This window comes from Heloderma suspectum, chromosome 5, assembly GCF_057233095.1.
Source record: "Heloderma suspectum isolate Gila_16-S chromosome 5, 16-S_ref, whole genome shotgun sequence".
Taxonomy (NCBI): Eukaryota; Metazoa; Chordata; class Lepidosauria; order Squamata; family Helodermatidae; genus Heloderma; species Heloderma suspectum.
The window spans coordinates 144,887,492-144,903,182 of record NC_139462.1 but is presented as its reverse complement, the minus strand read 5'-3'; the positions used below and the strand labels follow the sequence as shown (position 1 = coordinate 144,903,182).

General features: G+C 44.5%; 1 protein-coding gene across 5 annotated transcripts in view; it reads left to right on the top strand.

Annotated features, from left to right (window-relative positions):
- Positions 1 to 688: 688 nt before the first annotated feature.
- Positions 689 to 15,691, top strand: part of ADCY1 (adenylate cyclase 1) — a 221,259-nt gene continuing 206,256 nt past the window's right edge. For 4 of the 5 annotated variants that reach the window (XM_084857746.1, XM_084857743.1, XM_084857742.1 and 1 more), the window contains exon 1: positions 689 to 1,950. In XM_084857746.1, the coding sequence (XP_084713872.1) occupies positions 1,192 to 1,950 (759 nt within the window). In that variant the 5' untranslated portion in view covers positions 689 to 1,191. The remainder of the gene's footprint in view (positions 1,951 to 15,691) is intronic. The other variant, XM_084857747.1, reaches the window with a different exon arrangement.

Here is a 15,691-nt window from a genome sequence, read left to right as displayed (position 1 = left end):
TGCGTGACGGGGGAGGAAAAAGGAGCGGGGCAGAGCAAACTCTAACGTGGTCTGTCCTGCTACCGAACTGGGCTCTCTCGCTCCCTCCGGCGGTCCCCCCACCCCCCAACGCAGTCGGTCCGCTCTGATTGCGGAGACGTGTCTGGCTTCTCAAGCAAAAGCAGTGCGCAAGCGCAGGCTGCCCCCCCCCCTCCGCGAAAATGCTTTTGGACGTAGGAAGGGGATCGCCCTGTCTTTCCCTGCCTCCCCATTGCCCCCGCTCTGTCTCTTCTCCTCTCCCCTGCCTTTTTACCCCTGCCTTCTTCGGAATCCCCTCCGCTTAGCCTTGCCTTACCCCCGCCCCCCCCGGCCACCACCCCCCTCTCTCTTTTTTGGGTCGGGGGGACAATACATGCGCGGTTAGTGGGAGGGTCGAAATGTTTCGCTTCTCCTCATTCCCTAGGAAACCGCGCGCGCGTCTCCCTCCCGCCCACCCCCCAAGCGCCGAAAGGTCCTTCCCTGAAGCCCGACTAGCCTGTTGAGCGAACTCCTTTCGCTATCTTCGTCCTCTGTATGCCTTCTCTCCCCCCCACCCCACCACGGTCCTTTCCTCCTTTCTGCGAGCCTTCAAGCCTCGGGTCGAGCCCTTTCGGGGGCATTAGGAGATTATCGTCCCTGGAAGCTCCAGAAGGAGTAGTGCGTGGTGTGTGCGCGCGTGCGTACGTGTGTGAGGAGGACAGTCGGTTGTCCATGTAGCGCAGGGAGCGGACCCAGCGAGTCAGGAGGAGGAGGAGGAGGAGAGGGAATAACCCACAAAACAAAACAGAAACGCGCATTCTTGAGCCGAGCAAGAGCGACTTCGCGCTCTCCGCCGCGCCTCCGGCTGCCCGAGAGTCCCCTCTTCTGAGGGGGTCTCTCAGAAGACTTCTCCTCCTCCTCCTCCTCCTCCTCGCAGAAGATTTCTCCGCTGCTGCGCTCGCGTGCGGCGGCGGCGGCTTCGCTCGTGTGTCGCCTCAGGTTACCGCTGCTCTCTTCGGGGCTGGCTCGCGCAGCCGAGAGAGCTGCTGTGGCGTTGCTCCCGCCGCCGCCGCCGCTTTCCCGCGTTGGCAAAAAGGCAGCCGCCGCCGCCGCCTCACCTTGTGTCTCTCATGAGCAGGGCGAGGGGAGCGACAGCGGCCGAGCCAGCGGAGGAGCTCCCCTTCCCCGGGGTTTATGAATGGCCCTGACATGGAGGAAATACCGTTTCAGAAAGTCAAGAAGAGCAAGAAGGCGAGGAGGAAGAAGTGCTGCCGCTGCTGCTGCTGCTCCGCCTCTCCCGGGCCGCCGGCGCGGCCGCCGCCACCGCCACCTCCATCGGCCGCCGGCAGTAGCGGCGGCGCCGCCGGAGCGGCGGCGGCGGCGGCGGGAGCCGGCGGAGGCGGAGGGAGCCCCCCTCCGCTGCCGCTGCTGGACGCCGTCGCCTGCGAGGACCAGTTCGACTGCAAGGAGCTGGAGTCGCTCTTCCAGAACTACAACCTGAAGCTGGAGCAGACGTCGACGCTCAAGGCGCTGGCCGTGCTCATCGTGCTGACGGCCGGCCTGGCGCTGGTGGAGCTGCTGGCGGGCCCCAGCCTGACCATCTCCAAGGGCTCCCACCCGGTGCACTGCATCATCTTCCTCTCCCTCTTCATCGTCACCAACGTCAAGTACCTGCAGGTCACCCAGCTGCAGCAGATCGTCAAGCTCACCTTGCTCTTCAGCTTCACCTTCGCCTTCCTCTGCTGCCCTTTCTCGCTGGGCGCCTACGGCATGGAGCCCCCCAACGCTCCCGAGCAGGGCATGTGGCAGCTCATGCTGGTCACCTTCGTCTCCTACGCCCTCCTGCCCGTCCGCACCCTCCTGGCGGTGGTCTTTGGCTTGACGGTGGCCGTCTCCCATCTCATCGTGGCCGCCACCTCGGTCAGTGCCAGGAGGCAGCCCCTCTGGAGGACGGTGAGTGCTCCCCCAAGCCCCTTCATCTCGGTGCCCCCTCAAGAGGGAGGTGGGGGAACAGACGCAGCCATCGTGGCCAAATATTGTCTTGCCAGGGGCTACTTAAACATGAGGGGCAAGGTGGTGGAATCTGCTTTTAAAACCATTGTTCAAAAAATTATTGTGATCAGTGCAGGCAGTCACAGGATTCTTGAAATAACAAGTTTATGGATTTCTTGTATTTGGCTTCAGTTTCAAGGGCCTCCCCAGAATGTTCTCATAGTCCTGGCCACTCACCCTATAATCCTGCAACCATGCAAGTGGTAAACTTTTTTTCTTAAAAAGGAAGTTCCTTTAATGGAATGACATGGGAGCCTATAGGAACCCCCTGCAGTTCTAAGACTTTTGACATCACAGGAGTTGGTGGTCTTGCAGCTTAGGCCAATATTTGGGATATGTAGTGAAGTGGTGGGAGTGCTCTCTGGGACATTGAGTGCATGTGAAAGAGCCTGTCTAGAGTATAATATCTGGTGAGGGCAAGTTATGTAGGATACAGAGAGTGGGGAGTGGCTTTTCCATAGGGGCCCTACTATCTGGAGCACATGTTAGTAGAGGATGAACAATATGTGTGAGTTATTGCTTTGGGTGTACAGAAAATGTGCACAGCTGGTTGGCCACTGTGTGAACAGAATGCTGGACTAGATGGACCCTTGGTCTGATCCAGCATGGTTCTTCTTATGTTCTTATGTAGTTTGTGTTTTCTGGGTATATACAATATCTGGTGCACCGTAGAATTGGTACACTGAAGAGTGTGTGTGTGGAGGGGGGGAGGGAGAGAGAGAATGAACATGAGTCTTGCATCATGTGTCTGCTTTTGGAGAAAACATACTTTTAAAATGTGTGATTATGGTTGATTTGGTGTTTGTGGTTAGTTGGAGAGTTGAAAATTGCCTGTCTGTGATGAATGAGATATGCACACTCTACATAGTACATAGTGTGCAGAGAGGGATATAGTTATCAACTCTTCATATATAACTAAGTTAGCCTCCTGATTAAGATATGATAAAGGTTGACAGTGAAGGACAACAAGGCTTGAAAGTGAACAAAAGTTTCTTTTTCTTTTAAAGGATTTGTACACCTCAGTAGGGCAAAACCACCGTGTTCTCAGGTCAAGGTCAGAGTATGTATCTCAATCCTGTGAATACTCTGTTTACAGTTTAGAGAACATTGACATCTTTCTCTCCCTAATTTCTTAGTCAAATTTATCTTTTCTTAAGCCCTCTCACGTCTTATTCTCCAGCCCCAGTGAGGAATCCCCCCCCTTCCTCCAGGTGTTCATGGGATTCCTAACCAATCTTCCCAGTAGCAGCTGCTTCTTCTGCCACTGTCTCTGCGCACAGTATTTACCATGTCATTGAATTTCCTAACAGGCTTTCCCACCTGAATTAATCCTATGGAAGAGCTTCTCTGCAGCATCTTTAGGAATGTGCTGCAAATTCCCCTCCTCCCCACACTCAAGAGCAGCTATTTATAGTCCTGCAGGGCTTCCTCAGGTGTCCATTGCCTTTTAGACTTGTACTGGGAATAAGGGAAGAGAAAAGGGAAGGTCTGCATATTTGAGACTACTGGGCCAACATGAAAACAGGGTGATCTTTTAGATTCTGTTCTAAATCTGAGTTGATTGTCAATGAGAAGAGACAATACCTACACGGTGGGAGGTGTTATTTGTTTGTGGGGTTTTGGGGGCAGTGCCGGGGTGGTGGTGATGTTTTTTTAAAGAGGAATAGCTGTTTGGGGTCAGAGAATCTATTTTTGAACTGATAATACAGCGGGAAACAAAACGGTTGCTTTCTTCTAATTGTGCTTTCTGAGGTTGTTTTCCCTGGCTGAACAAGACTGTCATGACACACAAACATAAACACCCTCTGCCACAGCCACGAATACAACCCACGGGCATAGACATGAAGTTGTGGTCGCTGGTCTGTATGTTGGCATCCCTCTGGATTTCTGAATGCAGGGTCCCCTAACACCCACATATGTGCACACAGCAGATACACATGGAGACATTTGCAGCCAGGCAAGAGGTGGGTTTACAGGGACATACAGGATTACTCTTGGCTCACTGCTGCTGAGCTGGTAGACAAAATAAATAGTGTATTTTGAGGGGAGAGCAAGAGTGAGTGAGCAAGAGAGGGAGAGAGAGATAAGCTGAGCTTTATGATTTACCCAGATAATCTGGTAGTCTATTTTTAAGTGCATGATTTAGAGATTCAGCAAGAAAGGGAGAATATGTGAACAGCTGAAATTTAAAGAATAGTGAAGGCCCTTTACTGTAAAAGTGTCAGCTTCCATGCCAGCTTCCCAAACTAAATGCCCAGTTTTCAGTGAGGACTGTAGGATTTGCATGTTTAAGAAATATTTAAACATTTCCCCCCCAAAGAGTGTGATACAGAGCACACTCTTGATGTGGTGTGAATCTATTGCCTTTAACAGCACCTGCTGTCTTTTAAGAAAGAAGCAAACTTTCCTTACTGTTTCTGTTTTATATTGCTTAAAATAAATGGTATTGTTTTGACAAGTAGCAATTTCCCAACTCTTTTGCTCACATGTTTGGCCTCTTTTCTGTTTTTTAAGCAGGTAAATGCAACTCCCTTAAATAGATCTCCAATGTAATTTTAAGCATGTTTACTTAGAAGTAAATCACTGAGTTCAGTGACTCTAGTAGTAGTCCCTAGTAGGAGCGTTTGGGACTGCAGCTTTACTGTATAATCTTAAATGGGGTCAGGTGGAGAGGAATGAAGTGGTAAATCTACTTGCTCAACCAAAAAGCCTTGCTGACTTGCATCAGCCAGGGTGGAAGGTGTGTGGAGCAGTTTTGCCAGGCTTTGCACCACCATTAAAAGCAGTGGAAGGGAGGGGAGCAGCTTTGGATCCAGCACATCCTATCCAAAACAGGCTCTGCCCTGTCCCACCTTTGAAATGCATTTCAGGGCCTTATGCTTGCTACTGCCAACAAGAACACTGCCACGCGTAACTTTTCATCTGTGGAGCTTTCTACAGGTGGAATTGGGTCACTGAGGCAGACAGAAATCCCACCCACCCACTGCCAGCAAAGCTCCTGTCCACCAGCTAGAAGGTGCCTCCACTCCATCTTAACCTCACCCAGCAAGCAGATCTGGGGAGTTAGGATTGCTCTGCCTATTGGCAGTCAGTTCTCATTGACTTCGACAGGATTTAAGCAGCCTAATTGTGTGTAGGATTGCACCCTTAGGCTTCAGTCCCTAGCAAACCTACTTGGAAGTAAATCCTATTTAAATCAGTGTAATTGACTTCTGAATAAACATATTTTGCACGGGGGTTCAAAGCTCTTAAAAGATGCTAGAGTTTCATGTATAAATATTCTAATCCTTCCCAAAGTGAATTTCAGAGGGCCCCTGGTATGTTAATGTTCCTCTGATAACATTAGGCAGAAGAAGCCTGGCATAAGCCAATTGAAAAACAGCTGTCTGGGTAACCTGACATGTATGTATGTATGAATGATGTGTAGATAATGATTTATATTTTAGATGATGAAAAGTGAGGTGAGGCAGATTCTAATAGCCATAAATGTCAGGTGGATTCCCTAACTCCATCAGTCTTGACTATCTTTCCATTTTGTGTTCACGTACCTGTTTTGTTGCCATATGGAGGACTATAGTCATGTGTGCTAGCTAAATAACAGGAGTCATCATTTTAAGGCCAAGAAAGTCACATGACTGCAAAATAAACCATTTGACAATGCTAAAGACTTGAATAATACAGGATCAGTAGTGTCTGTTACAAAAAATTCTCATTCTCTGGAGTTTTAAGTGAAAATTATGTAGCAAAATGGAACATAACTTTGAAGGATCATTTTAAAGAAACTGAAGAGTTTATTTTGCTTCTTTGTAGGTGAGCAGACAGAAAAAGAAGTATCCAAAATTTAATGTGTTGTTATCTTCATTAGCATTCAAAATAGGGCAGAGATCCACACATAATCCTTGAAGCAGAAAACAGTTGTATGAGTCCTAAGTATACTACTGCTGCCTCCAGGATTCTGGAGACTTTGAGACAAAACACCCTCATTGATCTCCCTTAACCTGAAATACATGGGGCATACAAACTGAGAAGTCTCTCATCTCTGCGAATAGCATCTCTGTTGGAGATGTGAGCCCTTTGGTGGTCTTGGAGACCCAGTAAATCCCTAACATTGCAAATTTGCACTGAAAATTTACTTCGCCATGCAGAACCTGTTCACAGAAATTGGAGACATATGAACCAATCAGTGCCAGATACCCATGCGCTAATGACCTCATTTTCTTGGGACAGTGACTGAGTTAAATATGGCTATAAGGGGAACTCAAGTATTTAGAGAGAAGAATTTTGTAGAGAACGGGAAGGGAGGTGGGTACATATTAGGGAATGTAGAGAAGTGGCTGGAGAGCAAGGAGCTACGCTGAAAATAGGCAGGGGGTGGTCCCATGTATTTTGCGGCATTGAAGGAGCCTCTTGGCTCTTAAAGGAGCAGAACATATGGGTTTCTGTTCTTAAAGTTCTGTATCGTTGAGGCTCAGGCTTGTAGATGAGTAGCTTGCCAGAGAATTGTGTCATGAGGGAAACAAAATCATGGCAGTTGGTTGTCATCTTGTAATGAACAAAAACATCTTGCTTTTGATAAGACATTTGTACAGCAATATTCAATTGTTTTATATATGACTATGTATTGCCCTTTGTTTCTCTTTGCTTGTGGTGTTTTGTTTTGTAAAAACATTAAACAAACATTATACCCATCTGGCAAAAATTGAATGAAAACTTGATCACCTGTTAAAAAGTGATCAAGGTTGGCATCTTTTAGAGGTTATTGAAATTAAAGGACACATTGATTCTCATTGCTTTCTAGATAATGCACTCTCAGCAGTGAAAGAATAATCTATAATACAATATATTTTGCATTGTCTGGTTAGCATTTTTCTAATTGTGTTAAGGGAGAAATAAATGGCAGGCTGAGCCTGTGAGTCTGTTGTCACTGGGAAATGTCTATGAAGTCAGGTTCCCTTGATGTAGCTGACAAGAATTTAAATCTAATGCTGCAACCACATCTATTGTTTTAAACTGAGACTCCAGTTTTCTTCCAGTTACTGTTTTTGTTTTAGATGACATAATTACCATTGTATCACTTACTAACACAACCTCTCAAGTAATTTCCTTTTATGCTTTCATATGTCCTTCATGCTTGGGAAAAAAAATATGACTATCCCATACTCATTTACAAGAAAGCTTTTGAAGGAAAAGGGAGGAGTAGTCAGTGAATGTGACACTCTAGGGCATCAGGCTAGGGAAGGCTGTATGTGTATTTATTTATACCTATGTAACTATACATCTAATATAAATAAATATATAGATGTAGATAACATCTTAATCAGAGAATATATAGACATAAGGCTGTTGTATGCTGATGGGAGCAGTGGGCATGAATGGGATGGCTGTCAGGTTTTTGAGGAAGCATGCCAGTGAAATAAGGAGTGAAAACATTGTCTAATGAAAGAATGTCCTAAGTACTCTTGTATTTTCCAACTTCATTTTCACTCCCCCCCTCAATGCTCCCCTTTTCTGATTTATGTTCAGAGCCCCTTTCAAAATATTCATAGGCTGTTTGAACTGTGTGATCCATCAGTGATGACTTGGTGTTGAGAGGCATCTTCATGTTAAATAGCATGATGAGTCATTAGTCTATGTGGTTTCTTATTGGCTGTCTTGACTGCTGTGGTTTGGATTTCCTGGAGGCTATGGTGGCTTTGGAAAGAGAAATATTAAAGTTGGCGCGTGTCTACCCTTCTCCCCCTGTGAGAAACACACTATGAGTTTTAGGCTCTCTCAACTTCAGAGAAAGTTGTTGTTTTGATTAGCAGATGAAATAACTTCGTTTCTGAAAAGAAGCACAGAATGGAACAGAGTTTATGGATCATGTAGTTAGGATTGGTCATTTAACTCGTCCAATGTCAGTCAGACTTCAAATATGTCAGTCAAATAGCCAATCAGATATCAGTCAAACAGCAAATAATTCTTAGCATTAGTTTAGAAGAATAACAAAGAGAGATTTGTGCTAATTGTGAAAATTCAAGTTAACTGTTAAGAAATAATTATGAAACAATGAAATAGAATTCTACAATGTCATGATCGAATTGTATTTATAACTAAAATGTTATACATAGAAATAATTATGTGAATATTATGTGAATAATATTCAAGGCATTGAACAGTTCTTTGTGGTTTTTATTCTGGATCCCTTTGGATAGCCCAAACTATTATAAGTTTTGTCTAAAACAAATAAAACACACATAGCAAGTATAAAAGACCAAAGCCATTTTAAGAATGTGGTTATGGTTCAGGGAAGGGGACGCTTGCTCCTGAGCGTGCTTGTGTACTTGCTTTATGGCAGGTTTCCCATACCTGGTGGTTGTAGATCATCAGCAGAAGGTGGACATAATATAACAGTAGGTCTGCTATGTTGATCAACTGAAAAGGTGCCCTGCTTCACTGAGTAGCAGGTTTTTAAAATCATAAAAACTGCCTTCTCCCTCAAAAAACAAGGGAATGCCTTTTCTAAGATGCAGTGTGCGATTACACAAATCTGAATAGTTTAAAAACAAAGTATGCCTTTTGTTTCAGAATTTGCTTTTATTTGTTTGCAGATTTAATTAAGCAATTAATTGATTGATCAGCTAGAACTCACAAGATTGATCAGCCAAGATTTCTTTAATCTGGTGATAATAGCTCTAATAAAAAGCGGATCCGTAACAAGTTCTTTAACTGTGATGAAAGTCCAGTTTTGCAATTTGAATATCATATATCCATAATATTGAATCAAATGTGGTTCGACCATCAGTCTTGCCCCTCTCTTCACACGTCAGGTAGGTTGTTTAGATTGTTCATCTTTTAATGATTTATTTAGGGTGTCATATGTATGTGTACTTTTGGTATCCATTCATTTGTCACAGTATTAATTTTTTAAAAGTGCAAAACTTCTCTATCCGTTAGGGGAAAGGTGCCTTGGTGATGCCGATCCGTGCTAAGCACAGTGTCTGCTGCAGATTTGCAGTATAGGGTTTCTTGTTTGTTTTTTTAAGAACTTGACCCAGGAAAGGAAAAGAAGGTCTGGACTGAATGTAGTAAGGGTATGTCCACATCAGCCCCATTGAGGTAAAATATTACATCAATTGGCAACATCACTTTTATTCAGATTTTACATGAGATTTTATTGCCTCAGCAGAAGAGCTGTGACAACTAGAAATTAACAATGAGATTACAACAAAGGGCAATATAATGCAAGTTATATCAGTAATGAAACTAAAGACCATCAAATATTGACTTCATTTCCCTTTAAAGCAACCATAAACTTTTGTACAAACTCCTATCAGCTTTGGCAATGCATGGGTTCTAGTCCCCACTGGGCCGTGAAGCTTGGGTGACTTTGGGCCAGTCACTGGCTCTCAGCCCAATCTACCTCACAGGGTTGTTGTTGTGAGGATAAAATGAAGAGGAGGAGGTTTGTGTATGCTGCCTTGTGTTCCTTGGGGAAAAAAGGCGGGATATAAATGCAATACAAATCAATAAATGTGGCAAACCTGATTTCTTGGGTGTGGGATGAATCAGGATTTGATTCATCCAGAAATTCCCTGGTTTTAAAAGGTGTTTCCTAGGACACAGCCTGGCTCTAAAGCAGGGGTGGAGAACCTGTGGCCCTTCAGATGTTTTGGGCTCCATCTCCCATCAGCCGCAGCTAGCATGACCAGTGGTCAGAGATAATGGGAATTGTAGCCCAAAAATATCTGGAGGGGCTCTGCTCTAGACTAATCCAAACAGTTAATTCCTAACCTGTTGACTATAGCAGACAAAAAAAGGTAATACAACAAATCCTAATTCAGTTGGAGCCACAAATACATACGTTGCCCATATTTAGAATATTGAAAAAAAACAAACCCTTCATATGGATCCATACAGGGCATTTCATTATTCAAAGAAGGTCCATGGGAAAAGGGAAAATGCTGGGTCTATATTCCGAGCTTTCAATCTCATGAAGGAGGAATACATTGGAAATCCTAAAAACTAGGGAGTTCCTTTATTGATTCCAAGCCCCTTCAGACAGATGAGAAAACGCAAATAGAATTGCATTGGTTCAGAGTTTAGAAGGGAAGCAGTAGATCCTTATTACACTTTCTAGCCCAGTCATTATATACCTGAAAATGGGTCATAGTTGTGATGTTGGAAAGGAATTTGAGCCTCAGAGGGAGCAATCCTATGGCCGCTAGATACTGTCTAGAGGGCCATAGGATATGCTCTCTTCCGGGAACCGATCTCGGAGCCTGTGCTCCGAGGTCGGTTCCTGGAAAACTGACCTCCCCCCATGTCCGCGCTGCCTCAGAGGCAGCACGGAGAAGCCCCATCCTCCACGCTCGGAAGAGGAACACGGAGCGACTGAAAGGGGGCGGGGCTGGGGGTGTTCCAGGGCGGGGAGAGCGGAGCTGCATATACAACACATCTTGTGTGTTGTACACGCAGCCTCCTCTCCCGGTCGCCCTCCCACCCCCCGTGGCTAGACAGCCAAAAATGGCTGTCTAGCAGAAAATAGCAGGGCAGGAGAGGCGTGGAAGGAATGACACCACCACCCCGTACCTGTCCTGCCTTGCTTAGGATAGGCGGTTGCATCCGAGTTCGGAGGTGGCCGCCTATCTTGATAGGATTGCACCCTTAGAGTTATTGCCAGAGTGTCTGCAAGGAAGGTTGCCCATCATTTTTAGGATCCTAGTGATACTTAGGACTTCCTGTATTTGTGGTTATTTATGCCAATTACTCCTCAACATTGGGTTGGATCCAGACTCAATTATACTTAGAGTAGACCCATTGAAATCAATGGGACTTAAGTTAGTCATGACTTCAATGGGACTGCTGTAAATATGAGTAAATCTGGATCCAAGCTGTTATCCTGGTTTTTGTTACCACCACTGATTAGCTCCTCTTTAAAAAAATGATTATCTGTCTGTACTTTATAAAATGCTTGTTCTTGCACTATATCAGCTTTCTGCACCCTGATGTCTCAGTTGCGATCTTACTACTGTGAGTTTTTACTTTGTTCACTGATATGTATATTGTTTGTTATCTAAGATGCCTTTGAAAATATATTTCATATTTCCAGAAATATGGTTTCCTTTAGGTTTTTCTTCTTTCCGTATTTCCATTAATATATGTAGCTGGAAACCAAGGTAGCAGTTCATTTTAGCTGAAGATAGAACCTTGAATTTATACACAAAGCAGAATCCAAGAAAAGAAAAAGAAAGAATGAGAGGTCTACCTTGGCTATTAAAAGGAAAATAGCAAGATACATATGTTATGTCCAAAATCAAGAAATATCCTAACCAGAAAGGTCCTCGTCTAATGAAGTACCTCTAAAACAGCTACTTATTTGTGCTTCAATATTAATCAGATGAAAATAGTGTTCTGTTATGTGTGAATGCTTCAGCCCTTTAGGGCACAATCCTATGCATGTTTAGATGGAAAAAAGTCCTACAACTCCCAGCATTCCCCAGCCAGCTGGCTGTAGAATGCTGGGAGTTGTAGGACTTTTTCCTGTCAAACATGCATAGGATTGCACTCTTAGTGGGGCAGAAAACAGGCAGCAAGGGCAAGATGGGTCATTGACATGTCCCTCTAACGAATTTTGGTAACCATAGATTCAAAATATGCACGTTTTCACCACCGGGAAACATTATTAGTCTATACATCATTGTGTGTTATTTTCTCAGCATGTAAATTTGAAGAAAAAAAAAACCTGCCTTCATTTCATTGGGTACTATCATACTTCCATTTTCAATTCAAGTTTTGTTAGTGTTTAACTGTATCCATTTCATGGCTCCCCTTCATGGATCACTGCCTTGTTGTGGTGAAGGGGCTTGCGTAACTCAGTGAAGCCATAAGCTATGCCGTGCAGGGCCACCCAAGACGGACAGGTCATGGCAGAGAGTTCTGACAAAATGTGGTCCACTGGAGAAGGAAATGGCAACCCACTCCAGTATTCTTGCCAAGAAAACCCCATGGAACGTATCACAAGGCTAAAAGAGATGACGCCGGAAGATGAGCCCCTCAGGTCGGAAGGTGTCCAATATGCTACTGGGGAAGAGCAGAGGGCATTTCCAAGTAGCGCCAGAAAGAGTGAAGCGGCTGGGCCAAACCCGAAAGGACACTCAGCTGTGGATGTGTCTGGGGGTGAAAAGAAAATCCGATGCTGTAAAGAACAATATTGTTTAGGAACCTGGAATGTCAGATCAATGAATCAAGGTAAGCTGGAGGTGGTCAAACATGAGATGGCAAGATTGAACATCGACATCTTGGGAATCAGCGAACTCAAATGGACAGGCATGGGCGAATTTAATTCAGGTGACCATCATATCTACTATTGTGGGCAAGAATCCCTTAGAAGAAATGGAGTAGCACTCATAGTCAACAAAAGGGTGGGAAAAGCAGTACTGGGGTACAATCTTAAAAACGATAGAATGATCTCAGTACGAATCCAAGGCAAACCATTCAACATCACAGTAATTCAAGTCTATGCCCCAACCACTGAGGCCGAAGAAGCTGAGGTTGATCGGTTCTATGAAGACCTACAACACCTTCTAGAACTAACACCAAAAAAAGATGTCCTCTTCATCATAGGGGATTGGAATGCTAAAGTAGGAAGTCAAGAAATCACCGGGATAACAGGCAGGCATGGCCTTGGTGTACAAAATGAAGCAGGACAAAAGCTAATAGAGTTTTGCCAAGAGAACATGCTGATCATAGCAAACACTCTTTTCCAACAGCACAAGAGGCGACTCTACACATGGACGTCACCAGATGGTCAATATCGAAATCAGATTGATTATGTCCTTTGCAGCCAAAGATGGAGAAGCTCCATAGAGTCAGTAAAAACAAGACCTGGAGCTCAGGTCTTGAGCTTCTAGAACTAACACCAAAAAAAGATGTCTGTGACTCAGATCATGAGCTGCTTCTTGCAAAATTTTGGCTTAAATTGAAGAACGTAGGGAAAGCCACTAAACCTTTCAGGTATGACCTAAATCATATCTCTGATGAATATACAGTGGAGGTGAGGAATAGATTTCAGGGATTAGACCTGATAGACAGAGTGCCTGAGGAACTATGGACAGAGGTCCGTAACATTGTTCAGGAGGCAGCAACGAAATCCGTCCCAAAGAAAAAGAAATGCAAGAAAGCCAAGTGGCTGTCTGATGAGGCTTTACAAGTAGCTCACGAAAGAAGGGAAGCGAAAAGCAAGGGAGAAAGGGGAAGATATACCCAACTGAATGCAGAGTTCCAGAGAATAGCAAGGAGAGACAAGAAGGCCTTCTTCAATGAACAATGCAAAGAAATCGAGGAAAACAACAGAATGGGAAAGACTAGAGATCTCTTCAAGAAAATTGGAGATCTCAAGGGAACGTTTTGTGCAAAGACGGGCATGATAAAGGACAAAGAAGGCAGGGACCTAACAGAAGCAGATGAGATTAAGAAGAGGTGGCAAGAATACACAGAAGAACTATACAGGAAAGATCTGAATGTCCCTGATAGCCATGATAATGCGGTCACTGAACTTGAGCCGGACATCCTAGAGAGTGAAGTCAAGTGGGCCTTAGGAAGCATTAGTAACAACAAAGCTAGCGGAGATGACAGTATTCCAGCGGAGCTATTTAAAATCCTAAAAGATGATGCTGTTAAAGTGCTGCATTCAATATGCCAACAAATCTGGAACACTCAACAGTGGCCACAAGACTGGAAAAGGTCAGTTTACATTCCAATTCCAAAGAAGGGCAACGCCAAAGAGTGTTCAAACTACCGCACAATTGCGCTCATTTCACATGCCAGCAAGGTGATGCTCAAAATCCTACAAGCTAGGCTTCAGCAGTATGCGAACCGAGAACTACCGGAAGTACAAGCTGGGTTTCGAAGAGGCAGAGGAACTAGAGATCAAATCGCCAACATTCGCTGCATCATGGAGAAAGCAAGAGAATTCCAGAAAAACGTCTATTTCTGCTTCATTGACTACGCCAAAGCCTTTGATTGTGTGGATCACAACAAACTGTGGCAAATTCTTAAAGTGATGGGAGTACCAGACCACCTTACCTGTCTCCTGAGAAACCTGTACGAGGGTCAAGAAGCAACAGTAAGAACCAGAGATGGAACAACCGATTGGTTCAAAATTGGGAAAGGAGTACGACAAGGCTGCATATTGTCACCCTGCTTATTTAACTTATATGCAGAGTACATCATGAGAAACGCCGGGTTGGATGAATCAGAGGTCGGAATTAAGATTGCCGGGAGAATTATCAACAACCTCCGATATGCAGACGATACCACCCTAATGGCAGAAAGCGAAGAGGATCTCAAGAGCCTCTTGTTGAGGGTGAAAGAGGAGAGTGCAAAAGCTGGTTTGAAACTCAACAATAAAAAAACGAAGATCATGTCATCTGGCCCTATCACTTCCTGGCATATAGAAGGGGAAGAAATGGAAGCAGTGACAGATTTTACTTTCTTGGCCTCCAAGATCACCGCAGACGGTGACTGTAGCCATGAAATAAAAAGACGCTTGCTCCTTGGGAGGAAAGCTATGGCAAACCTAGACAGCATAGTAAGAAGCAGAGACATCACCTTGCCGACAAAGGTCCGTCTAATCAAAGCTATGGTTTTCCCAGTAGTAATGTATGGCTGTGAGAGCTGGACTATAAGGAAGGCTGAGCGCCGAAGAATTGATGCTTTCGAACTGTGGTGCTGGAGAAGACTCTTACGAGTGCCCTGGACTGCAAGGAGGTCAAATCAGTCCATCCTAAAGGAAATCAACCCTGAGTGCTCATTGGAAGGACAGATAATGAAGCTGAAGCTCCAATATTTTGGCCACCTAATGCGAAGAGAAAACTCCCTGGAAAAGACCCTGATGCTGGGAAAGAATGAAGGCAAAAGGAGAAGGGGACGGCAGAGGATGAGATGGCTAGATAGCATCACGGATGCAATGAATATGAACTTGAGCATGCTCCAGGAGAGAGCGCAGGACAGGAAGGCCTGGCGTGCTATGGTCCATGGGGTCACGAAGAGTCGGACACGACTGAACAACAACAACAACAACAAATTTCATGGCTCTTTTTTCTTTGGTGTCACTTTAGTCTTGGGTGCTTTTAGGTTTTCTGAACTTCAGATTTTTATTTCTTTGTCTTATCTGCATGCATTTGGTTGCCCATGTTCTTTGGGCATGCTCTTCTGTTGGAGATCCGGTCCCTTCCAGACTTCAAGAAACATCTTAAAATGCATTTGTTCCTGTTAGCATATACTTGGTTTTACTATCAGTTCCTTCAGTTGTTTTGTTTCCTTTTATCCTTGTGCTATCTTATTTATTAGAATGTAAGTATTTGAACTGAGCCATGTATGTTGCGATATAGTACTTCATTATTATTGACACTTAATACACAATAAATATACTTATAATAATTCATGCCATAAAATCTAATTTCCAGAAAATTTATTTCAAAGTTCTCTGTATAGAAAAGCTGATTGATCTACTTGCAAAAGTTTAAAAGTTTGATGTTTTTGTAACCAGACCTGTCAAACCTATCCCCTAGGTCAGGGGGTGCCAGTCATTGATGCTTGTTAAACCCACCTGGCAGGAGCAAAATATTTGATCCTTTCAGCTTCAGTCTCCTAAGGGCTC